The 25,905-nt window shown below is 42.4% G+C and overlaps 1 protein-coding gene across 2 annotated transcripts in view; it reads left to right on the forward strand.

Moving 5' to 3' along the window:
* Positions 1 to 25,905, forward strand: part of Tnpo (transportin 1) — a 96,881-nt gene that overhangs the window by 20,023 nt on the left and 50,953 nt on the right. For both annotated transcript variants that reach the window (XR_011222173.1, XM_069301715.1), the window contains exons 2-7: positions 5,174 to 5,249; positions 5,688 to 5,782; positions 6,174 to 6,335; positions 8,496 to 8,626; positions 12,664 to 12,745; positions 25,351 to 25,494. Coding sequence is in view for 1 of the 2 variants with exons in the window: in XM_069301715.1 (XP_069157816.1) it covers positions 5,174 to 5,249; positions 5,688 to 5,782; positions 6,174 to 6,335; positions 8,496 to 8,626; positions 12,664 to 12,745; positions 25,351 to 25,494 (690 nt within the window). In the remaining variant the exon portion in view is untranslated. The remainder of the gene's footprint in view (positions 1 to 5,173; positions 5,250 to 5,687; positions 5,783 to 6,173; positions 6,336 to 8,495; positions 8,627 to 12,663; positions 12,746 to 25,350; positions 25,495 to 25,905) is intronic.

Consider the following 25,905-nt stretch of genomic DNA (forward strand, 5'->3'; position numbering starts at 1 on the left):
AACACACGGCTGGTTTGTACCCCCTCACAGCAGGTCTAGATGCCTTGAAAAAAATATCGATTATTTTACAGTATAATATAAATAAAAAAATATTTCTAACATACAAATGCATTGTTTTGGAATGCCAAAAAAAAACAAGATTGGCAAAACAGTTGTTTGAGAGTTTTTTTGTGATGGTCTTTCTGAATTGTGAATTTTTTTTTTTTTTTTTTGTGAATAGTGTTGGTGACTTTTTTTTTATGGTCTTTGGCCTCCTGGAATTACCCTTTGCATTTTTAGAAATCGGAGTTTTGGTGGGAAATTAGGTGGGCAGATTTGGTCCATTTAGAGGGATCCAATATAGAGTAGCCTGGATTTGGGAGGATGCACTGCACTGCATATTTTTCCCTTGTATCGTCCCCCTCCCCACATCGTTCCCTTCCCCCACGTTGTCCCCTTCCCCCACATTGTCTCTTCCCCCACATCATCCCCCTCCCCACATTGTCACCCCCCACAGTGTCCCTCCCTTTCATTCTCAGCCTCCTCTACTCCCCCACTTCCCTCTCTACCAGTTCTCTCAAAATTTATAATTACGAAGCAGTGGAAACTATTGGGGAAACGACAAATATTTCATGCTTGACTTCATGAAACTTGAAGTACAGTACTGTACTGTTCTGTATTTAACTTTGTTGATTGAGGTTAACCTGTGTCCATCCTGTGCCTCAGACCATTTTCCCTGCAAGGTTTGGTGACGCTAAAGCCAAGCATTAGCCTTGAATCCTGGACACCTTTCCCCCGCCCCCCGAAGGGAAAGAACGGGTTGTAAGGTGTACAAAACACTGCGGATAGAAGAAAGTCCAAATTTTGTATTGGGTGTTTAGAAAAAGAAATATCTCATCATCAAATATCATCTAGAAATATCATCACACAAACATTCATACTAAAACAGAGATGCAGAACCAGAAAACAGGATTGGTTCAACAGAAATTGTGAGAGGGCCAGAGGAAAAGACAAGAAAATGGGTGCAATATGGGAAGCGGTCCAACCCTTAAACTTCCCAGCACTACAAGCAAACAAGAACAAATACTGTACACAGGAGTGAGGAGAGAGGAGAGAGGCAGAAAGGAACTTTGAGAAAGGGGGTATCTTCTTGAGATGAGACGATTTCAAGGCTTTAGTGTCCCCGCGGCCCGGTCCTCGACCAGGCCTCCACCCCCAGGAAGCAGCCCGTGACAGCTGACTAACACCCAGGTACCTATTTTACTGCTAGGTAACGGGCATAGGGTGAAAGAAACTCTGCCCATTGTTTCTCGCCGGCGCCTGGGATCGAACCCAGGACCACAGGATCACAAGTCCAGTGTGCTGTCTGCCCGGCCGACCGGCTCCTTGTTACTAGCCAAGTTACTCTCAGCTACTAGTAAACTCTTAACTAACCGTGTGTACTCACCTAGTTGTGCTTGAGTGGCTTGAGCTTTGGCTCTTTGGTCCCACCTCTGAACCGTCAATCAACTGGTGTACAGATTCCTGAGCCTACTAGGCTCCATCATATCTACATTTGAACATTTGTGTGTTGCAGAGGGTGGGTAGGGACTACACAAAAGCATGGGAAGGTTTAAAATTGTGATGGTGTTGATGTACCCATCACATGGAGGGAGCCGGTCGGCCGAGCGGACAGCACACTGGACTTGTGATCCTGTGGTCCCAGGTTCGATCCCGTGCGCCGGCAAGAAATAATGGACAAAGTTTCTTTCACCCTATGCCCCTGTTACCTAGCAGTAAAATAGGTACCTGGGTGTTAGTCAGCTGTCATGGGCTGCTTCCTGGGGGTGGAGGCCTGGTCGAGGACCGGGCCGCGGGGACACTAAAGCCCTGAAATCATCTCGAGATAACCTCAAGTTACCCAAGTGTGATTGTATCTAAGGGTATGTCTCACTTAAACAATCTCTCCAAACGCATGCAATGAGAAGATAACCCATGCACAACTCGGAGTACCTGCAAAGACTGGTGTTTTATTACTGAAATTAAAGTTGCCATAATTAAAAGCTAAATAATAACAACTTACATTTAATCAAAATAAACACAAAACTAAAAGCAATCACAAGCTGGAGACCTTGTGGCCCTATTGGGATGTTTGGAATTTATTTACCCAGCCTAACAAACTTAAATAAAGCCAGATTAGTTTTATATTACTGTACTGTAATAATAGTACCACTCACCTCATTTAAAATTGTAAAAAAAGTTATTACAGTGCAACCTTGATTATTTGGAATCATTTGTACGTCCAGTGTACAAATAATCATACTGTACTTATATCCAAAATTTTGCTGTGATTTTTAGTTGGATTTCATTTAGTGTAATAACTGATGAAGGGACATCCTATGCTCTAAATCAACAACACTCGTACCATTTTCATGTTTACGAATGATCTGTTGTTTTTCCTCTATTGTTATCCTTACATCTATTTTCTTAGGTTGAACTTTACCACTGACTGACTTGGGACCCATGGCGTGATATATAATAACTTTTATGTTCAAAAAGCAAAAAATCAGGCAAACAATGTATTTCTTCAAAGAATTCAAACGTGGTCGTCACTACACAGTAAACAAACTGAGTGTACTTTGCCCTGCACCCCGAACACCACGAGCTCGTTCGACTAACGCGTATGAACAGACGTTGTCATCCAAGTAAACCTTCATGCACCAATTCAAATTTCATGATGAATTTGGCGTCGTCAACCAAAAAGTTTGTCTTCTAGGGCAGTCGTCAACCGAGGTTCCACTGTATAATTTTTCTAAGATTAAGAGGGGGGTGGGGATATTTAAAAGGAAGGAAGGAAGGAGGGAGGGAAGGAAGGAAGGAGAGAGGAGCAAAATGGAGAAGTGAGAAAGTGGGTACAGGGGGGGGGGGGAGACCTGGGTTCAGCCAGGTAGCCCCCTCTATTGCTCTATGGGGCAAGTTTCACTGAGCAACATTATAATTTTAACTTATGACAGACATCTACCTGCAGAGCCTGACTGGAACAAAATTTCACCCTCATCTCTATAGTCTTTCCCAGGATCCAGGGGCCCAGATTTACGAAGCAGATACGCAAGTATTTATGAACATGGACATCTTTTCTTAATCTTTGATGGCTTTGGTTACATTTATTAAACAGTTTACAAGCATGAAAACTTCCCAATCAACTTGTGTTATTGTTATAAGCAGCCTCCTGGTGCTTCGGCGCTCATTAACTGTTTAATAATTGTAAACAAAGCCGCTAAAGATTGAGGAAAGATGTACAGGTTTCGTACGTGCTTGCATAGCTGCTTCCAGAATCTGGTCCCAGGCCCCTAAATCTTATTTTTCAAAGCCTATCAATTTTTTTTTTTAGCACTAGATTTTATGAAATGTCTTGGCAACTCGTTACAATAAATAATTGGAGACTTTTAGCCGTATTTAGAGAAACATTTCTGACACCTCTGAGTTAGACTGAAATCTGCGCCTAACAAAACTGATCATGTTCTATCACTTGCAAAATGAAAACCATATGTAAGATTTTTTTCCAAAATGGATTCATTGCCTTTCCCAAACTGCTGTCTTAGACAAGATTTTCTGGTAAATGTTTTATTACTCCTATGAAAACAGTATTTAAGCGTGGGTCAATATTCAAAACTCTTCACTGATGAGTAAAATTTGTCTTTTTTTTTTTTTTTTTTTTTTTTTTCGAGTTTTTTTTTTAACCGGGCAAATCTTTTGTCGAGCCTGGTCCCAGGTCGGGCTCTGGATGTAGAAGAACTCTCGGAACCCTCTACAGGTATGCCCCAAGTGTCCTCCCCCCCTCCCCATCTACTTTTTACGAGTTTTTTTTTTAACCGGGCAAATCTTTTGTCGAGCCTGGTCCCAGGTCGGGCTCTGGGTGTAGAAGAACTCTCGGAACCCTCTACAGGTATGCCCCAAGTGTCCCCCCCCCCCCTCCCCATCTACTTTTTACTCACACCCTATTTTCCTCATGATAAGAATTCACATCTGTTTTAATTAATAATTTAGGAGGTATGTATGCTCTGTCATTTTCCGAATAATAACTCTGGAAATTACACCAACGTAAACTTATCTGTAATGTTTAAATAATAAATTCATGGATAATAGGGTTAATTTCTCCACAAACTCCCTTCTCCGAATAATCCAAGAATCTGGAGAAGGGAGATTTGGATAATGGGATTCCACTGTAAATCAATCCAATTTGTCCAGCTAATTGGTACCTTTATCTAGTGATATTGCCGAAGTTCTAATTATTGTGCATAACATTGCTGTTGTAGTCCTGTACAGGGGATGGCGAAGGGTTGTGTAGGTGGGGCAGAGTTTGGAAAGCTGGTGGTGAGACTTTGCGTAACTGTGCGAGTAGTGCCCACTTAGTTAATATTATGCATCAGCTACAGTACTTTACTACGTATTATTTTAGCACCTGCATATTAGAAGTAACACTCGAGTAGCGGAGGTAAGGTTTATATGGCAGCAGAGGATAGATTCGTGTATCTATATCGTTGTAGTAATTACTTAACCTGCTGTAGTGCTTACGCTGGTAGTGACAGTGTCTCGGGTCTGGCTGGAAGGTGTCGACGTGGTGTAAGTAGCCAGTTCTAGTGCTTGGTAGTAACGGTAGCTTTTGTTTGTTTGACTCGAGCTTTTGATCATCCTGCACAAGTCTTAATAATTTTATCAAGTTGCTTGTATCTTATAAGACAGTTGTGTAACTGGGGAAAGAAGGTACAGAGTACAGTACTTCCTTTTGATTACTGCCAGTAATTGATTAGTAATTAGTTTGAAAAAAAATTAGTTTAGATAAATTCCGATATTTTTATTTTTTGTTATTCTGTTTAGCCTTACTAGCTTTTAAATTCTGTATGCTCTCCTGAAATGTTTGATCACAGTACATTTTCTTAATTTGTAATGAAATGTTTTTCATTCATGTAATATCTGTATTTTGCATTTTCGACTATTGGGTTTTCGTATTTATCTAGAAAGTGTTTTCACAAGTTAATCCTGTTTTTTTTAAATATGCCTGTAGAGGATAGATTACTTAGGATGGACTAGTTAGCCCCAAAAACAATAATTTTGCAGCAGGTATTATGTTATTTGTAGGTTTCGAATTGAAAAGCACATGCAGGTTTAATAGCTGAGCGGAGTACTATGCATCCTTTTTTTTCTTTTTTTTCAGAAACTAGAAGAACTCAACAAATTCACAGACTTCAACAAATATCTTATATTTGTCCTCACAAAACTAACTTCTGAAGGTAAATACATAGGCAGTTGAGTTACGTCGTAAGGTAAATATATATAGGCAGTTAAGTACAGTGTATCTTCATACCGTTAAATGTCTTCAAGCGTTTATTTAGCTGTTTGGCTTATTTATTTATTTTTCTATTTATTGTGACCTGCATAATTTCGTAGCCATGCTGGATAACAAGGTGTAGGCTCCGTCATTTTGTAGGTAGTATGCAATGTAATTTATTTATTGTGTTTTATTCAAGTTGCACTAATTTTAGATCTTCGGATACTTGACGCATTTGGTTATACAGTACCGCTTAATTGATTCTTAGCAAACCTCACCACCATCAGATCCTATTTGAAGAAATTCTATTATGCACTTCTTAATTCCTTTTTTACTGTCATGTTCAGTTTTTTTGTCTTGTTTTTCTTACCATAGTTTCCCCCCCTTTGTTTTTTGCCAGATGAACCTACAAGATCCCTAAGTGGGCTAATTTTGAAGAATAATGTCAAGGCACACTTTCATCAGTTTCCCCCTGATGTGGCACAGTTTATTAAGGTTAGTATTACGTTTTGTTTTGAGACGTTCCTTTGTTTCCGAGCTTTTTACCGTTTCTTTGCATTTTAAACATTCTCTTGTCTGTATTTTACATCTAAAGATATAGAAAGCTTACTATTATTTAAGGCATATTAAACCAGTAATTTATAAATATGAGTACAGTTCTTTATTATGTTTGCAGTTTGCATGAAAATGTGTGTTATTATTGGCAGACATTTTTAATGCCTTTAGTTTTCAGTAAGTGGGATACTGTAGTCGGATGTTTCTTCAAAATAACATCTTATATACTTCATAAAGTTTTGGAATGACATAAGGAAAAACTGGATACAATATTATGTGTAAGAAAGTACTTAAAATTTATATTTTAATATATTTACTTTGCACTCTTCAGGCAGAATGTCTGTCAGCGGTGGGGGACCCTTCGCCGCTCATCAGAGCGACGGTCGGTATCCTTATTACGACAACAGCATCAAAAGGCGAACTTTCGACTTGGCCCGAACTCCTTCCTAGGCTGTGCGAAATGTTAGACTCCGCGGACTACAATGTTTGTGAGGTACAGTACCAGTATAACGTGGTAGACGGTGGATCTATATTGGATGAGTATAGATTTTGGCAAGACTTTGATAAAGGCTGGTTTTGAAACAAGGTTATTGTTTTATAGAACAAATTGCCAGCTAATAATTAGTGTTGTGGCTGCTTTCCTCGAGGCGGCTTGGCGGTCTTGTTTGCCTGGTACCTCTTATATGAAAAGCTGGACATCTCAAGGTAGGTAAGGTAACATAATAAAGATGTGATCACTGTAGCTTAAACACAGACAAATGAGTTAGGGTGGAGCCTGACACCTGAGTGGACAGCGCTTTGGATTCGTAGTCCTGAGGTTCCGGGTTCGATCCCTGGTGGAGGCGGAAACAAGTGGGCAGAGTTTCTTTCACCCCTGATGTCCCTGTTCTTTGAGCAGTAAATAGGTACCTGGGAGTTAGACAGCTGCTATGGGCTACTTCCTGGGAATGTGTAACAAAAAGGTCTGGTTGAGAACCGGGCCGCAGGGACGCTAAGCCCCGAAATCATCTCAAGATAACCTCAAGATAAGGGTGGATAGAATAGGAGGCTGCCTGGTATGGACCAGTTGACCTTCGGGAGTTTCCATTATTCATATATTCCTATTTATTGCTGATGTGTTTTATGGATTAGGCCTCTTGCTAGTACCTTACCCTGCGGTCATTTTGGGGAACAACGTGCCTGCGGCCCGCTCTCTGACCAGGCCCCCTGGTCTTGTTATTGAAGATGGTTGGATGATTCTGTTTCTGACTTGGATGAATACTCGCCTATCTTGAGCTAATCTTGAGATGATTTCGGGGCTTAGCATCCAAGCAGCCTGGTCCTCAACCAGGCCTTCTTTTTGTTACATACCTCCCCAGGAAGAAGCCCATAGCAGCTGTCTAGCTCCCAGGTACCTATTTACTGCTAGGTAATGGGGGCATCAGGGTGAAAGAAACTGCCCATTTGTTTTCGCCTCCACCGGGGATCGAACCCGGAACCTCAGGACTACGAATCCGAGGCGCTGTCCACTCAGCTGTCAGGTTTCCCAAGTACTCATTTCAGGACCTAGTACTGTACTCACTTCTGCATTAGTAATTAGTGAATGAGCACTGCATGAGTACTGAGTGGTGGCATTTGGTCGTGCCTGAGAATTGTTCATGATGGACGTTTTCAAGAGATTCTGATTGTTAGTTACATGTGGTCATATTAATTTGGAGTTCTCAGAGGTAACTGAGGTCTAACCCTTTGGGCTGGACGGTAGAGCGACGGTCTCGCTTCATGCAGGTCGGCGTTCAATCCCCGACTGTCCAATTGGTTGGGCACCATTCCTTCTCCCCGACCCATCCCCAATCCCAATCCTGATTACTTCCAAGTGCCATATAGTCGTAATGACTTTGCACTTTCTCCTGATAGTTCCCTTCCCCTTTCTAGGCCTAGTAGAGCAGACACACAGTATATTAGGCCTAGGAAGATTAGGTTTGTTTAGTTTGTCTTTGCAACATAAATATAAAATCTTTTCTGGTTTGTCTAAATTCAATAGTACTGATTCCTACTTTCTAATTGCATTGTACATCCGTATATGTACTATGGTCCTCAGCGTTACTATAAGTACAGTATTACCAAAACAGGAGGATGGGCTGGATTGTCCCGAGATTATCTTAAGGAAATTAGACACCCTCCTAGGTAAAGAACTGGGTAAATACCCTGACAGTGATGTGCTTGACCACCAGGCCATTAAAGGTCCCATCCAGTGTGCCCCCCCCCCCCCCCTCACTCTTCTGCCTAGTGCCCTCAACCCTGGCCTAGGTAGCCTCTGCTGGGCTTATCGTCAGCTTCTCAGTTTCACCTAAAGTGGTGTTGGCTTTTCCTGGAACCTTACATTCTGCTGCTTTGTTTTTGTCTTTACTTCAAGATTGTGTTTGTCACAGATGTGTTTCACAGGGTGTATGTGCCTTGTGCAGGCGATGAGTCACAATAACGTGGCTAAATTATGTTGACCAGACCACACACTAGAAGGTGAAGGGACGACGACGTTTCGGTCCGTCCTGGACCATTCTCAATTCTCTGTATGTGCCTTAGCTTTCCATTCCACTTGTAGCCAGGGCTCTCTCTCCTGGGATTTCTTTTAACGACCAGGCCTCCTCTTTAAAGTATTTTTCTTTTTCTTTATCAGGGAGCCTTTGGCGCTCTTCAGAAAATTTGTGAAGACAGTGCCGAGTTTTTAGAGAAGAGCCCCGACAGGCCTCTTGACACTTTAATTCCAAAGTTCCTTCAATTCTTCAAACACTCCTCCTCGAAAATAAGGTAATTACCATAATTATTATTTTAATGTATTTTTTGTAATTTGGAATTGTATTTTCTGCATTTATTTCTTATTTAATTATTACTTAAGAGTACTGTAGAGTAGTTAGTTATTATAAAGGTTTATAATATATATTATTATTGTTTATATTGTTAAAATTGTGCTGTACAGTAATTGTTTAAATAAATAGCATCATATTTCCAAATGATACACTTGTTGACCAGACCCCACACTAGAAGGTGAAGGGACGACGACGTTTTGGTCCAGGACGGACCAAAATGTCGTCGTCCCTTCACCTTCTAGTGTGTGGTCTGGTCAACTTACTTTAGCCACGTTATTGTGACTAATCACCTGATTCACTTGTTTTTTTAATATATATTACTGAGAATTGTCCCTGCTTGTAGAGAAAGGAAAACAGTTGGGTGTTCATTCTCTTTGTTTCATTATTATAATCTGTTTGTGTTTATTCTGTGAGACCCGAGATGAGGCTGGGCAAACAAGTGAGGTAGCTACCCACTCAACTCTCCAAGGTTTTTGTGTGGAGGAAATATTTGATTTAAAAATCACAGTTAAGCAACAATAGAAGAACATTCAAACCAGAAGTGACTCAAAATGGTAAACAGTGGATAGGTAGTTCAGTAGATACGTGTAAACATATTTTTTATGTAAAGAAATAACCAATGTTGCTGGGAAAATCACAGCTGGGAATAAGCAAATACCCTAAAGGACAAAGAGCAGTAGAAAGGACAAAAGGAGCAACGCACCAGTTACGCCACTGTCTTGGGGGTTGGGAGATTCTCTTATTGTCATGCCGCAGAGTTAACTTCAAATATCCAGCTTGCAGTTTTTAGCATAGACCAAGATGTGAGACAAGAGAAAACATGAAAAAGAGAGTAAATAAGATGGGCCAACTAGAGAGAAGTGGAAAAGCAATAGGAAGATGGACAGCAGTGAAGAGCTAGTAAGATTGATGGAAGTCAACCAGGTAATATGGGACCTTGCCTTGAGATCAGGATGAGAAAGGAGAATAAAACAAATGAAGGCATTATGGAGGAATAGAGCTAGACTTTAGAAGAGTTTAAAAGGGATAAGAAGTAATGGAGACGAAGGTGGGAAAAAAATAAAGTTGGAGATAGTTTATAATAAGACAATTACTGAAATAGTAAATGGGGTAAAAGAGGATATCTGAATAGAGAAATATGATAATTGAAATCTGAATATGACCATAGAGAAAGTGAACATGAAATTCAAGTAGGAGTAGAAATGGAGATAAGGACTGAAGGAGATTAATTGAAGTTAATGAACCAGGGCAGGAACAAGTGTGTCGGTGAGCATAGGGAAAGGTTAGTTTCCTTAACCTTTCCTTGTACTCATTGTTTTATCTTCCCATTTCTTACATAGAGGAACATAGAATTGAAAGGATGGAATAAGAGAAACTGCACAAAGATTAAAAAAAAAAAAAAATAGATGTGACAGATGGGGTCAGGAGCCAGCGAGGACTTGCAGTAGTTGACAAATGTTGAGAGGTACTGTAATTTTAATAATAAAGGCAACAGTGATAGTTGATGACAGCTCAAATAAGGTCGTGACCTTATTTATGACCTAACCTTAAACCTTACCTTAGGTTGTGACCTAAACAAGAAATGGAAAGGAAGCGATCAGTTATTATAAACAACCTGGCAGAACCAGAGGGAGCCACATGCAAGATGGAGACTGAGAAGAGTTGAAGGGAATCCCGGACAAAGTGCAGGCAAGTTGGGCAATCCAAGAAATAAAAAAAGTTTGGATAGGTCCAACATAAATGACAAAAGACCAATGATGCTTACCTTCTAAAGGAGTCACTCAGTGAAGTAAATACTGGCAGAGAAGAGAAGTTTGAGGGGAAGGGGGAACCACAGCCGGGTGTTGTTCAGCTACTACTACACATGTGAGGAAGAAAGAGGATATAGACAGGCTGGGAAAATTGCAGGGGAATGGAAAGACAGGCAGTAAATGGAGTTAGCAGGGAGCAAGATGGGAGGCTTGGTCAGGAGGATAATAATGGGCCCAATCAGACTGGCAAGGAAAAAGGCCACCCTAGATGAGGTTCTGGGAGTTCTACCATTACCCAAGTCCTTGACTTTTAACACTTTTGCGTTTTGGGCGAGCGAGTGCCTGACCACTCCAAGTGGCACCTGGCATACCACAGGCGCGCGTGGCAATACAGGAAAGTGTATGCTCTTTTCAACTTTGGCATCTCGATTCTTGTCCTAGGTCTTTCATTTTGGTATCAATGTGTTCACAATTGAATTCTCTACAGGACTAAAGTCCAAAAGCCTGGCATACCATTCGCACCAAACAGAGAAAGAGTGTGCGCGTTACCCGTGAGCACTCGTCAAGAGCAATAAAATGTGTACACTCTTTTCACTTTGATTACCTAAAGTCTGGTCCTAGGTTTTTCATTTTGAGATCAATGTGTTCACAATAGAATTCCCTACAGGAGTATATGCATATAATGTAAAAAACCGCTGTGTGCTCCACCCGCAGACAAGATGAAAACAGGCCATGCGTTACCTGCGAGCGAGCACCTGACCACCCCAAGGTGGGCCTGGCATTCCACAGGAACGTGTGGTAATACAGAAAAGTGTACACTCTTTTCAACTTTGTCATCTCAATTCTCGTCCTAGGTTTTTCAATTTGGTATCAATGTGTTCATAATAGAATTCTCTACAGGACTAAATACATATAAAGTCCAAAAGCCCAGCATACCACCCGCAGCAAACAGAAAGTGACAGCGCGTTACCCATGATCGTTCATCAAGAGCAATAAAATGTGTTCTCTTTTCAACTTTGTCACCTCAATTCTCATCCTAGGTCTTGCATTTTGATATCAATGTGCTCCCAATAAAATTCCCTACAAGAGTATATGCATATAATGTCCAAAACCGCGCTGCTTCCCATCCACAGCCAAGCCGAAAGCAGGCCAAATTGTTTAATTTTTGACGCCATACTGCGTTGTTCCCACACATTCGTCAACTAATTTTTAGAAGCCATACTGCGTCATTACTGAGCGAAAGTGTTAAGAGCTTGGTCCAACAGGCTGTTGCTTGGAGCAGCCCGCAGGCTAAAATATCCACCACAGCCCAGTTGCTCTGGCACTTCTTGTAGAAAACCAGGAATGGGACCAGCCCAAAAGGAGAACCTAACTCCCAGGAAGAAACTAAGCAGCCCAGTAGAAATTAGTAGTATAATAATTAGGTACACAAATGCAGATAGCATTACGAAGAAATGGGTAGAACTGCATCTTGATAATGCAGTTAGAGACAAAACTGACAAGTGCAATAGTTTCAAAATATAACTATTTTTAGAATAGTTTTTTGTGTGCATTATGGGGCTGCCAGTGTTTAACAGGTGATCAGTGCAGAGGATAAGTGTCAATAATAAACTTGTGTAATTCACTAGGGAGTAGAGTAGACTATGCACAGTTTAAATGTAGATATGTTAGAGGCCAGTAGGTCTGAACCTGTATACCAGTTGTCAGTCTTTCAAGAGAGTGGGGTGGGGGGGTGGGGGCAAAGAGCCAATGCCATGTCAAGCCTGGCCTCAAGCCGGGTTTGGGGAGTTACTCCCAGGACCCCATCAAGCAGGTATCTACCTACCTAACCCCCCCCCCCCTCAGCAAGCACAATTAGGCAAATACACCCCCCCCCCTGCTCCTCCAACCATTTGGGCTAGATGGTAGAAAGACGGTCTCACTTCATTCAGGTTGGTGTTCAGTCCCTGTCCGTCCAAGTGGTTGGGCACCATTCCTTCTACCTGTCCTGTCCCAAATCCTTATCCTGATCCCTTCCAAGTGCTATATACAGTAGTCATAATGGCTTGGTACTTTCTCCTGATAATGGCCTTCCCTTCACCCTTGCCAACTATAACCATCCAACCATCTCCATGCTCCCCCCCCCCTCCCTCTCTACTACAATCTAAGCATAGTCTAGTACCATGTACAGTATTTTCACGAGGGCAGAAAATAGATACTTATCATATTTTTTTGTCGTTGGTTTCAGATCTCATGCTATTGCGTGTGTAAATCAATTTATCATCAGTAAAACACAAGCTCTCATGGAAAACATTGATGCCTTCTTACAAGTAAGTTTGACATTTGTTTATTGTTATTGTTTTAGGTTACTTGTCTTCCTCCTGTGATTGGGAGAGTTGAGTGCTGGTATAATGTGTAATTACTTCAGTATAGTTACAGGATGAGAGCTACTCGTCTGGTGTCCTGTCTGCCCAGTAGTACTGTCATGTGACATTTTGTAACTAATGTTCTGCACTTAGGATTTTGCCCTCCACCACCACCCATCTCGCTTAACTTGTCCCAACCGTTTACCACTGCAATGATAAAGTTTCTAATGTTTTTTCAACAGCTTTGTTTCCTTATTTTGAACCTATGTTCTCTTGGTCTTAGAAGTTGCCATTTTCAAAATTGTTCTTGGCCTTTTTTGTTTCTATTTTCTAGCTTTGGTATATTTATGCCTCTGACCTCTCTCTCCTCTTAGATCTTTTTTTTTCCAGTTCTGGGAGCCATTTAGTTGCATGTCTTTACACCTTTACCAGTTTATTGATGTGCTATCTTGAGATAGGGCATCATACAACACCAATGCATCATACAACATATGTAAAGCATGTTGTATTCCAAGTTTGGCCTCACAAAATCGTGAACAATTTCTTTAATATATCATCATCCATGTACTTAAAAAGTGATTCTGAAGTTGAAAAGTGTAGCGAACACTTCACACAATATTCTTTGTGGTGAGAAAATCAGTATGAGCTGTGATGAGGATTTGAATCTATTCCCTGGATACTCCCAAGCACATGCCTTGGAACCCAGCGCATAGGTTTGAATGTTCATCACGGCTCCTATTGATTTTCTCTTTGATACATCAAGTTAATATTCGCAATTTCTCCATATTCTTCGTAGTCCTCGGGTGATGGTTTTTCTATTAGGAACCACCTCTAGATATTTCTTTATCAAAATTCTTTAAAGGTTTTTCATATAATTGGTAGATTGTGTGTGGCCTATTTTCTCCTATTCCACATTCCATAACATGACATTTATTCCAATTAAATTCCATTTGACAAATGTTGCTCCATACACTTACTTTATCTAGGTCTTCTTGAAGGCATGCCAGTCTTCTTAGTTTCTGGCGTTCCCTAGTAGTATTGCATCATCAGCAAACATTTTCTTATAATTCTGTATTCTTTCTGGTTGAGGATTTATATAGACAATGAACATGTGCAAAAACTGAACCTTGTGGTACTCGGCTAGTAACATTTGTCCAGTCTGATGCGTTGCTTCCGATTACTGCCCTCAAATTTGTAAACGCAAATTTCATCCATCTCAGGAGTCTACTCGTCACTCCTGTATGTTCCAGTTTCTGGAACAACTTCTAATGTGGGACTATTGAAAGCCATTTTGGGTCCAGATAAGGGTCAACCCAACCATCATTTTCCTGCAAGATCTGTGACTATGATAGAAACTAAATGGATTTGTTACACAGGATATTTCTGATTGAAACCCATACTGTCTGTTAACATATTTTTCTCCAGGTGTTCTACTCATTTGGCTTTGATTATTTTTCTAATATTTTGACTACTATGCTTGTCAACAATACAGGTCTATAGTTTAGCCGGTCTTCCCTGCTACCATTTTTGTAGATTTGAACTGTGTTAGCCTTTTTCCATATGACTGCCGAGAATCCTGTGCACTAATGACTGAAAACTCAATTGAGGTGGAATGCTGAGCTCTGCTGTACATTCTCTCGGAACTCAAGGTGATACTCTATCTGGGCCAACTACTTTGTTCCTACTTGGCTCCTTGAGCATTTCTCCACTTTATCTCTAGAGACTCCTTGTATTCCTTTGTTCTATGAGAAGTTTATTTTGCATAAGCACTCTTTGGAACTGTTCATTTAGTGTTTCACATATTACCTTTTCATTCTTCATGAATCTGTTCGTCATTTTCAACCTCTAAAATTTGCTTTTACATAATTTATAGAATAGGCCTGAATCTGTCTGCTCCTGAAGACCAGATAAAAGAATTATGCAAGGATAAGAAACTCGAAACTAAAGGGAAAAGTCCTGGAGGAGGAAAATACATGATTAAATTTAGTTGAAGATGAATCAAACCTAGATGTTACTGTAGTGAATTTGATAACTTAGGCAAGGAATTTGAACAGGCAAAAAAGAGCTTTTGTCAAAGAAAATGGTGGTAGTTACACAGCATATAGAAAGGTGCAAGGAAGTATGCAGCTACCCCATGCACTAGTGGCCAGAGAAAGAAATATTAGAAGTGGTTAAGGAAGTGACCAAGCAATGACAGGAATCTGTAAGATCTCTACCTAAATCGTTCATGAAAAAGCCAATACAGTGTGTAGTGTAGATAAACCAAGATAATCCAGTAAAGCATGATCCTGGAACCTGCCATTATAAATATATACACCCAAGTAAGTGCAGGAATATCCTGAATACACACAAATGTTGCTCTGAATATGGCACATTTTTCCACCCAAATTGTGTAAAAATTCCCTAAACAAGGAATGTTTAACAGATTGTCGAGCATTTCATATCAAAGCAAGCAAGCTAATAAAATTAAAATCGTGCCATTATGAACACAACAACAACCATACATACCAGGAAGATTTCTTAGTGAGAGAGGAAAAGAATGGCAAGAAATGTCAAGACTCTACCATCAACATGGTCAAATGATGATCAGTACACACACAGTGGCACCCTTACAGATATTAGCACACACAGCAGATGTAGTTGAAACCAGCAACTTCACGAACAAGGCGACTCGGATTCATGCTAAGGAAACAAAGGTGCCGACAAAGATATTAGGAAGTTTTCTTTTGCGAACTGAGTCGTAGACGGTTGGAACAAGTTCAGTGAGATGGTGGTGGAGGCCAAGACCATCAGTAGTTTCAAAGCGTTATACGACAAAGAGTGCTGGGAAGACGGGACACCATGAGTGTAGCTCTCATCCTGTAACTACACTTGGGTAATTACAGTAAGATAAACCAGCACTTCAAGAATACGATAACATCTTTGATATCTGCCAACATACAAGGCATCAAAACATGCAAAACAATGTCCACTTTGTAACTGGTCTTCTAAATGAGGCAAATGCAATGTTTCCAGCTTTAACTCAAAATTCATAGACTGGACTATTACAACAGTGATATATGCATATCAGAATTCAATCTTTTCAGATGTGATAGGAAACATAGGCTGCAAGGTGAGGGGTCAGCCTGTATATGTAAGACACTGAGCTGCTAAACACTACAAATGATACGGTGGAAGTGCTGATAATCAAAATTAAAATTTTAGATGTGGTGATTATCCTTGTATATAAATCAGTCAAGAGAAGAGTTAAAAGCAGTGACGAACGGGGGTGATGTAAGGCTGCGTTCTTGCCCCAACACACTTTAGCATAGTATTCTCAACCATGAGAATACAATGGGTTGTGGGAGTTGGAGAGGGTTGTGGGAGTAGTTGTTCTACCCGAGCCCGGCTTGAGGCCTGGCTCGACTTGTAATAACTTGGTCCAACAGGCTGTTGCTTGGAGCAGCCTGCAGGCCCACATATCCACTACAGTCTGGTTGGTCTGGCACTTCTTGCAAATCTTTTCCAAGTGCCTCTTGAATTTTGCCACCTTTGTTCCAGCAATATTTCTGATGCTTGCTGGAAGGGTGTTGAACAGTGGTGGACCTCTGATGATCAGATGGTGTTCTCTGATTGTGCCTATGGCACCTTTACTCTTCATTAGTTCTATTCTGCATTTTCTTTAGTGTCTTTTGCTCCAGTATGTTGTTGTTCTACTGTACAAATTTGGGACCTGGCCTTCCAGTATCTTCCATGCCTTTATTATTTGATACCTTTCTTGTCTCCTTTCCAAAGAGTTCATTTTAAGAGCTTTGAGAGAGTCCCAATAATGTTTTATTGTTTCTATGCATGCCATACATGTTCTCTGTAATTCCCTCTAATTCAGAGAGCTCTCCTGCTCTAAAAAGGGGAAGCGAGTACCGAGCAATACTCAAGATGAGACAGCACCAGGGATTTAAATAGTATTAGCATTGCTGTTGAGTCTCTGGATTTGAATGTTCTCACAGTCCATTCTGTCATTTTCCTGGCTGCCGTTATATTTGCTCGGTTATACTGTATTCACTAAATGTCAGGTCGTCAGACATAATTCCCAGATCTTTTACATGTTTTCCTTCTATGCATCTGATTGTGTCCTGTACCCTGTGTTTCGTTTAAATTCCTCGTTTCCACCATACCTATGTACCTGGAACTTGTCACCGTTAAACATCATGTTATGTTCAGTTGTCCAATCGAAGACTGTATTAATATCTGCCTGCAGTTTTTTAATGTCTTTTACAGAGGAAATTTTTTAGCTGATTTTTATATCTGCAAAGAATGACACAAAGCTGTGGCTAATATTTTTGGCTATATCCGAGATTAGAATGAGAAATAGCAGCGGTGCAAGAACTGTGCCTTGGGATACAGAGCTTTTTACTGCAATTGGGCCTGTTCTTATTTGATTGATCATCACTGCATTCTGTTTGACAAAGTTGAAAATCAAAACCCCACTTTACCCGTTATTCATTTTGATCTCATTTTATGGGTTACTGTATCACTCCATGGTCACATTTGTCGAATCCCTTTGCAAAGTATGTGTATTCAACATCTCCATTCTGTTGACCAAACCACGCACTTGAAGATGGAGACGACGACATTTCGGTCTGTCCTGGACCATTATCAAGTCAATTGTTACATTATCAAATGTCTCCATTCTGCTTTTTTTCTAAGACTTCTGAGATTTTGTCAGTGATTGAGTAACTGTGACAGACAGGATCTTCCTGCTCTAAATCCATGTTGTCCTGGGTTGTTCAGTTCATTATTTTCAATCAAACTAGAAATTTGATTCCTAATCACACTTTCAAAAACTGTGTGATAGTGCAACTGGTCCATAATTTTTGGCCAAAGCTTTACTACCTCCTTTGAATAGCAGAGCTATATCTGCAGATTTAAGTGCTGGTGATATCTTCCCTGTATCCAGGCTCTTTCTTCATATTACACTGAATGCTCATGCTACTGCTACTATACATTTCTTTGAGTATTGAATTCCACGAGTCAGGACCAGGGACTGAGTGCATCGGCATGTTGTCAATTTCTTTTTCGGAATTTTCTGAGTTTGTGTTAATATCCGTTATGTTATCTGTTCTTGGATGTCATTCATAAAGAAGCTGTCTAGATCTTCTTTCATGTTGTTCATTGGTGTGCTCATACTGGCGTCATAGAATTCCATTAATTTCTTGGTTGCCCTCTGTGTACGTACCTTCAGTTGTAATTAAAGGTCCAATACTGGTGGAGGTTTTTGATTTTGCATATGAAAAAATATTTTGTATTTTTTTTTATGTATAGTTTTCTATTCCAATTTCATTTCCTCAGACGAGTATGATTGCTTCGATGTTTGCTCTACTTCGATCTCCCTGTTAAGATTTTTCCTTTCCTGTGATAGTCATGTGTTAAAGCTTTTCCGTGATTTTTTTTCCTTTGTACAGTAGACTGCGTTCACCTTGAGTGGTCCTCTTTCTGACCCTCCTTACAGGCTTCACATGCTTCAAGCAGATCTTGTATGCTTCAGCTATCAGTTGAGCTATTTGTGTGTGGAAGTTTTGTCACTTACGACTGACTCCCATTGAATGTTTGCAAGGTCTGTTTCCTAGTCGATCCTCTCGCTTTCGAAATTTAATTGGTTGAATACCCCTTCTCGCTTGTTGGTCCCCTAGGACCTACTACCATTATTAATGTTAGTTTGCACTTCAACAAGTTTATGACCTGAGTATGTAGTATGAAATTATAATGTCTGATTAATTCATCATTGATTGATTGTGAACATCAGATCTAGTGTGTGTTCATTCCAAGTTGGTTCTGTAATCTGCTGGTTGAGTGAGAACTTGTCACAATCTCAGTAGTTCTGGGTCTTGTGGAATGGCACCCCACTCCAAAACTGCTGGCCAACACCTACTCCAACAACCACCACCACTGCCCACTCCAACAACTGCTCCCACCAGAGACAAGGTGGAGAAAAGGAGAACCTCTTTAAATTTAAAGAAAATAAGACTAGAGGATAGAAGTGTGACTGGAAACAAACCAGTCTAAGAAATATAAGGAAATAATCGTTTACACAACCAAGGGGTAAACATGGAATACACTGAAAAGTTGTGGAAGCCATATGTTAAAACACAGCGAATTACTCCTATGAAGTGTGGCGGGCAAGAAGATTACTATGAAGTATTCACAGGTAGGAAGTACCAGGGAGGGAGTGGTTGCCTGTAGTCAGTGACAGGTAGGAAGTACCAGGGAGGGAGTGTGTGGTTGTCTGTAGTCAGTGACAGGTAGGCAGTACCAGGGAGGGAGTGTGTGGTTGCCTGTAGTCAGTGATAGGTAGGCTGTACCAGGGAGGGAGGGAGGGAGTGGTTGCCTGTAGTCAGTAACAGGTAGGCAGTACCAGGGAGGGAGGGAGTGGTTGTCTGTAGTCAGTGACAGGTAGGCAGTACCAGGGAGGGAGTGTGTGGTTGCCTGTAGTCAGTGACAGGTAGGCAGTACCAGGGAGGGAGGGAGGGAGTGGTTGCCTGTAGTCAGTGACAGGTAGGCAGTACCAGGGAGGGAGGGAGTGGTTGTCTGTAGTCAGTGACAGGTAGGCAGTACCAGGGAGGGAGGGAGTGGTTGTCTGTAGTCAGTGACAGGTAGGCAGTACCAGGGAGGGAGTGTGTGGTTGCCTGTAGTCAGTGACAGGTAGGCAGTACCAGGGAGGGAGTGTGTGGTTGCTTGTAGTCAGTGACAGGTAGGCAGTACCAGGGAGGGAGGGAGTGGTTGTCTGTAGTCAGTGACAGGTAGGCAGTACCAGGGAGGGAGTGTGTGGTTGCCTGTAGTCAGTGACAGGTAGGCAGTACCAGGGAGGGAGTGTGTGGTTGCCTGTAGTCAGTGACAGGTAGGCAGTACCAGGGAGGGAGGGAGTGGTTGCTTGTAGTCAGTGACAGGTAGGCAGTACCAGGGAGGGAGTGTGTGGTTGCCTGTAGTCAGTGACAGGTAGGCAGTACCAGGGAGGGAGGGAGGGAGTGGTTGCCTGTAGTCAGTGACAGGTAGGCAGTACCAGGGAGGGAGGGAGTGGTTGCTTGTAGTCAGTGACAGGTAGGCAGTACCAGGGAGGGAGGGAGTGGTTGCCTGTAGTCAGTGACAGGTAGGCAGTACCAGGGATGGAGGGAGGGAGTGGTTGTCTGTAGTCAGTGACAGGTAGGCAGTACCAGGGAGGGAGGGAGTGGTTGCCTGTAGTCAGTGACAGGTAGGCAGTACCAGGGAGGGAGGGAGGGAGTGGTTGTCTGTAGTCAGTGACAGGTAGGCAGTACCAGGGAGGGAGGGAGTGGTTGCCTGTAGTCAGTGACAGGTAGGCAGTACCAGGGAGGGAGGGAGGGAGTGGTTGCCTGTAGTCAGTGACAGGTAGGCAGTACCAGGGAGGGAGGGAGGGAGTGGTTGCCTGTAGTCAGTGACAGGTAGGCAGTACCAGGGAGGGAGGGAGGGAGTGGTTGTCTGTAGTCAGTGACAGGTAGGCTGTACCAGGGAGGGAGGGAGGGAGTGGTTGCCTGTAGTCAGTGACAGGTAGGCTGTACCAGGGAGGGAGGGAGGGAGGGAGTGGTTGCCTGTAGTCAGTGACAGGTAGGCAGTACCAGGGAGGGAGGGAGTGGTTGCCTGTAGTCAGTGACAGGTAGGCAGTACCAGGGAGGGAGGGAGTGGTTGTCTGTAGTCAGTGACAGGTAGGCTGTACCAGGGAGGGAGGGAGGGAGTGGTTGCCTGTAGTCAGTGACAGGTAGGCAGTACCAGGGAGGGAGGGAGTGGTTGCCTGTAGTCAGTGACAGGTAGGCAGTACCAGGGAGGGAGGGAGTGGTTGTCTGTAGTCAGTGACAGGTAGGCTGTACCAGGGAGGGAGGGAGTGGTTGCCTGTAGTCAGTGACAGGTAGGCAGTACCAGGGAGGGAGGGAGTGGTTGCCTGTAGTCAGTGACAGGTAGGAAGTTGCAGGGAGGGAGGGAGTGGTTGCCTGTAGTTAAAGGGAGGGAGGGAGGGAGTGGTTGCCTGTAGTTAGTGACAGGTAGGCAGTACCAGGGAGGGAGGGAGTGGTTGCCGGGAGTTAGAGGGAAAAAGGGAGGGAGGGAGTGGTTGCCGGGAGTTAAAGGGAGGGAAAAAGGGAGGGAGGGAGTGGTTGCCGGGAGTTAAAGGGAGGGAGGTAGGGAGTGATGTGTACGCCACTAAGCACGGTGCTGGCTGGCTGGCTGCCAACACCTGCCAGATGTCTGATGACCCCCCCCTCCTAAACATGTCACTTTTGATACACTTGTCTCCTTCCCAGTGTCACTCAACCCTCTACAATTTTACAAATTAAGACCATTTAGCCCAAAAGTTGTTGAAGATTGTGGTTTGGACATAATACAAAGTTGAATATATAAATAAAACAAATCAAAAATAAATCCCAGCTGGGCGGCAGAAACCTGTTACCCAGTGTTGCAACAAATGGTCATCAGTTTGATATATAAATGTTTACATGTTGAATTTATCCTGCATGGGAGGGAATAAGGCACAAGTAATTATTATATTGTCACTGAAAGAATACAAATAACAATATTCTCTAATTTAAACCTATTTAACCATGACAAACATGACTGTGATGTGCGTCTTGGAAGATGCTAGCCAGAGCCTCTTAAGATAAGAGACTTAGTATTGGTTGAGCAGCACTTTAGTGTGATTATAAGCTCCTCCTCCTCCTCCTTATCTCTTCTCTCATGATATTTAGAGTATATTTTGCTGCAGATATTGTGGCTGGAGCTACATTTAATATAGTTCAGTTTTGTAGGTGTGTTAGCCCTTCCATGAGCCTCCTGTTCCTCTTTCATGCCTCCTGCACGTGCCTCTTATGCCGTTACTTCCTACTTCCTCCCCTCCCACTCCTTACTTCCATTCTCTCCACACTCTTCCATTGTGCCTCTCCCCCTCCCCTCCTCTCTTCTATTGTGCCTCTCCCCCTCCCCCCCTCCTCTCTTCCATTGTGCCTCTCCCCCTCCCCCCCCTCCTCTCTTCCATTGTGCCTCTCCCCCTCCCCCCCCCCTCCTCTCTTCCATTGTGCCTCTCCCCCTCCCCCCCCCTCCTCTCTTCCATTGTGCCTCTCCCCCTCCCCCCTCCTCTCTTCCATTGTGCCTCTCCCCCTCCCCCCCTCCTCTCTTCCATTGTGCCTCTCCCCCTCCCCCCCCCTCCTCTCTTCCATTGTGCCTCTCCTCCCCCCCTCCTCTCTTCCATTGTGCCTCTCCCCCCCCTCCTCTCTTCCATTGTGCCTCTCCCCCCCCTCCTCTCTTCCATTGTGCCTCTCCCCCCCTCCTCTCTTCCATTGTGCCTCTTCCCCCCTCCTCTCTTCCATTGTGCCTCCCCCCCCCCCTCCTCTCTTCCATTGTGCCTCCCCCCCCTCCTCTCTTCCATTGTGCCTCCCCCCCTCCTCTTCCATTGTGCCTCCCCCCCTCCTCTCTTCCATTGTGCCTCCCCCCCCTCCTCTCTTCCATTGTGCCTCTCCCCCCCCTCCTCTCTTCCATTGTGCCTCTCCCCCCCCCTCCTCTCTTCCATTGTGCCTCTCCCCCCCCTCCTCTCTTCCATTGTGCCTCTCCCCCCCCCTCCTCTCTTCCATTGTGCCTCCCCCCCCTCCTCTTCCATTGTGCCTCTCCCCCCCCTCCTCTCTTCCATTGTGCCTCTCCCCCCCCCCTCCTCTCTTCCATTGTGCCTCTCCCCCCCCCTCCTCTCTTCCATTGTGCCTCTCCCCCCCCCTCCTCTCTTCCATTGTGCCTCTCCTCCCCCCTCCTCTCTTCCATTGTGCCTCCCCCCCCTCCTCTTCCATTGTGCCTCTCCCCCCCCTCCTCTCTTCCATTGTGCCTCTCCCCCCCCCTCCTCTCTTCCATTGTGCCTCTCCCCCCCCCTCCTCTCTTCCATTGTGCCTCTCCCCCCCCCTCCTCTCTTCCATTGTGCCTCTCCTCCCCCCTCCTCTCTTCCATTGTGCCTCTTACCCCCTCCCCCTCTCATCCTGCCTCTTACCCCCTCCTCCCCTCCCATTTTGCCTCTTACCCCCCTTCTTCCCTCCCATTCTGCCTTCTTTCTGCTTTATAGAGGTCATAATATCCCAGCAGCAGTCTATTAGATGCCTTACACTGCTATATTATGGTGCAATGAAAGGGTTAACTCCAGGAGCCGGGGGGGGGGGGGGGGTCAAACATTATCGTGACGGTTAATAATGTGGAGGTTCTCCAAAATTTCAACACATGACCTAATTCATGGTAATAATTCTAATAGCAATCTGTTGAAAATAATATTAATTGATTATTTAACAAAAAATATATAAAACAATATGGTTCAGTGGTTGAACATTTATGTTAAATTCCTCTTTAATAAAGCCTCTGGTATGAGAAACATCTTGGGATAACTTAGAAAAGTTATATTACTGACAAGTGATTTCATCACTAAACCTAATACTAAACAAGAACCAATGGGCTCGGGAGTCTGTAAATGGGGTGATTGACGGTTGTGAGGCGGGACCAAAGAGCCGAGCCTCAACCCCCCGCAAGCACGTCTAGGCGAGTGAGTACATGCATATACCTACATATGGAAGGTTGGCTAATGTAAGAAGTGCCTTTTAATGTGAACAAAGTCATTCAGACTCTTGTACTGAGGCAGACTCCATGCACTGTAGATCTAACAAAGCCCAACAGGCTCTGGAACTTGTTTGCCAGTCGAAAGGCATTGAGAAGTGGGACCCAAGAGCTGCGACTCGTCCATTGTGAATGCAACTAGGCGAATGTATACACAGAGGAAGCTAAAAAAATTCCTTTATTAAAAGAAATAGGTTGGAGCAATATAATTTAGATATATATATTTGCAAAAGATTTTGTTTTAACTAATGTATGTGTATAACTAGATATCAGTAAGTGTGTGTCAACATTTATATATAAAAAAGTCAACATTCTATAAATTTCACTTACATGCTTCTTTTGATAATTTGTAATATATCCTGTTCACTATACAGTATTTAAATAGCATAACTTGTGCTGGTTACTTGTTAATACATGTTGAGTAATTATCCTATCTGACGTGTTAATGATGCATTGATGGGAATACAAAGTGGGAGGCCCTTGGGTAATCAGTGTTGAGAAATCACGCCTCAGTCAGCCACTGTAACTGTGCTGCTCGTAGAGGGAGTTCAAGCGTGTTGGAAACATGTTCGAGTTCTTGCTTGGTTGGCATACTCCTAATATCTTTACTTTATGCATTTGCAACATTCTCATTATGTTTTATAAAAGTGTTTGATTAGATCTGAATTTTAATATCGAGTTTATTTGGGTTGATAGAGTTGTTATGGTGGTTTGTGCTTGTCTCAACATGTCTGGTGGGTGAGTGTGTGTCAACATCATGAGTGTGGTGCTTTCACCTTCCCCAGTACCAGGAATATTTGAGTGAGCTGTACCAGTAGCAGCAGGTCAGCCTTCGTGCCTACACCTCGTATTGCCTGATCCTCGTTCAAAGTGCAGCGGTGGCTTGTAGTGTGTTGAAGCTCTGTAACGGACATTATTACTGGCTAGACACATGTACATATAATAGGTTCATCTGTAATATGCGTTGCTCTGATGAGTAATATTGGCAGACAAGTGGCACGCTTCAAGTATTCATCAGATGCCATCGCTGTGGTACACTTGTAGTGTGGTGTGTACACATTGGGATCACAGCTGACACCAAACATCAGACCTTTAACTCTCAAGGTCATTAAATGCCCAGATAGGAATATACAGCTTGTGATAAGGTGTACTTGGCTTGAGCAAACCGGTGTATTATGGCCATGGCACAAGTTCTCAGTGAAGTTGTAGGAAGCAAAATGCCCCAAGTTGAAGGAAACAAAGTTATGAAAGAGGTTGAAGTAAGGAATATCCTGAAAGTTGAAGTATGGTTTATTTTATTATAAACTTTAGTGTTGCAAGTTTAATATTTTTATGAATTACAAACATTAGGATAAATATAAATAAATCTACATATAACATACTGTAATATAAATATAACATTAAGATAATGTATAAATATTTATTATATGACCGTATCATTGATTAATCACTATTAATTTGTATACTATATGCAATTTTTTTTTTAAGAATTTTAATTTAATCTATATTCTGTGACGGGTTTGCACAGTAATATGTATTTCTGAAAGTCGGGGGGAGTGGGGGCGGGGAATAAGCAAACTAACTACAGTAACTCTTGGAAACAAAATAACTATACTTTTCACTAGACAAATTTTGTAATGTAATTTTCCATTCACAGGTCTTTTACCCGTCCTAGTAAATTATAACTTGGCAGTACACAGTCTTAAACCTGACCAAGTTATTGTCAATACTGCCATATTGTGTTTTTTTTTGTACAGAAATTTGTTTTTTACAGTTTTAGACTTTCCTGTTCTTTCATTGTAAACTTAACGGGGGTTTGGGAAAAATTTGAAAATTGTAACGGGGCGAGAAAATGAGATTTGTGTGTGGAAATGTATATACATGTGATGTTCCACCGATGGTTTTATTGGTTTGCGTATGTTGTTTTAACTTGACTCTTATCGTCATTGCAGAATTTGTTTCACTTGGCCATGGACGACGACCCAGATGTGCGCAAGAACGTGTGTCGTGCCCTCGTCATGCTCCTGGACGCTCATATTTCCTCCCTCATTCCTCATATGCATAACATTATAGAATACATGATGATACGAACACAGGTATGTGGCCAAGATGTACACCCAGAGCAATTGGGTAGTTTATTTTGGTGAAAGTACAGTAAACTCTATACATTGAGTTACAAGCAGAATGTTGGATTTTTAGATAAGAGTTAGTATATGCCTAAAGCTACTAATATGCACAGCTTTTTGGGCAAGAAACTAGAAAGTTTCTAGAAAGTTAAAGAAGAAAGATTAAGGAATATTTCCAAATTTACTTGTGGAGCAAATCATGTGCAGTAATCTATTTGTAGAGGAAAGAAATTATGAAAAGCTCAACTTAATTTATTTACTTTAAATGGACTGTGATTTGTGATTGTTATAAATAGCTGGTTATGACAATTATATTTTTTCTCCTTATATCTTAAAATTTGTTGGGTATTTTCTGGAATTCGAGAAACGTGTACTCTCACA

This window comes from Procambarus clarkii, chromosome 46, assembly GCF_040958095.1.
Source record: "Procambarus clarkii isolate CNS0578487 chromosome 46, FALCON_Pclarkii_2.0, whole genome shotgun sequence".
In the NCBI taxonomy this organism is placed as follows: domain Eukaryota; kingdom Metazoa; phylum Arthropoda; class Malacostraca; order Decapoda; family Cambaridae; genus Procambarus; species Procambarus clarkii.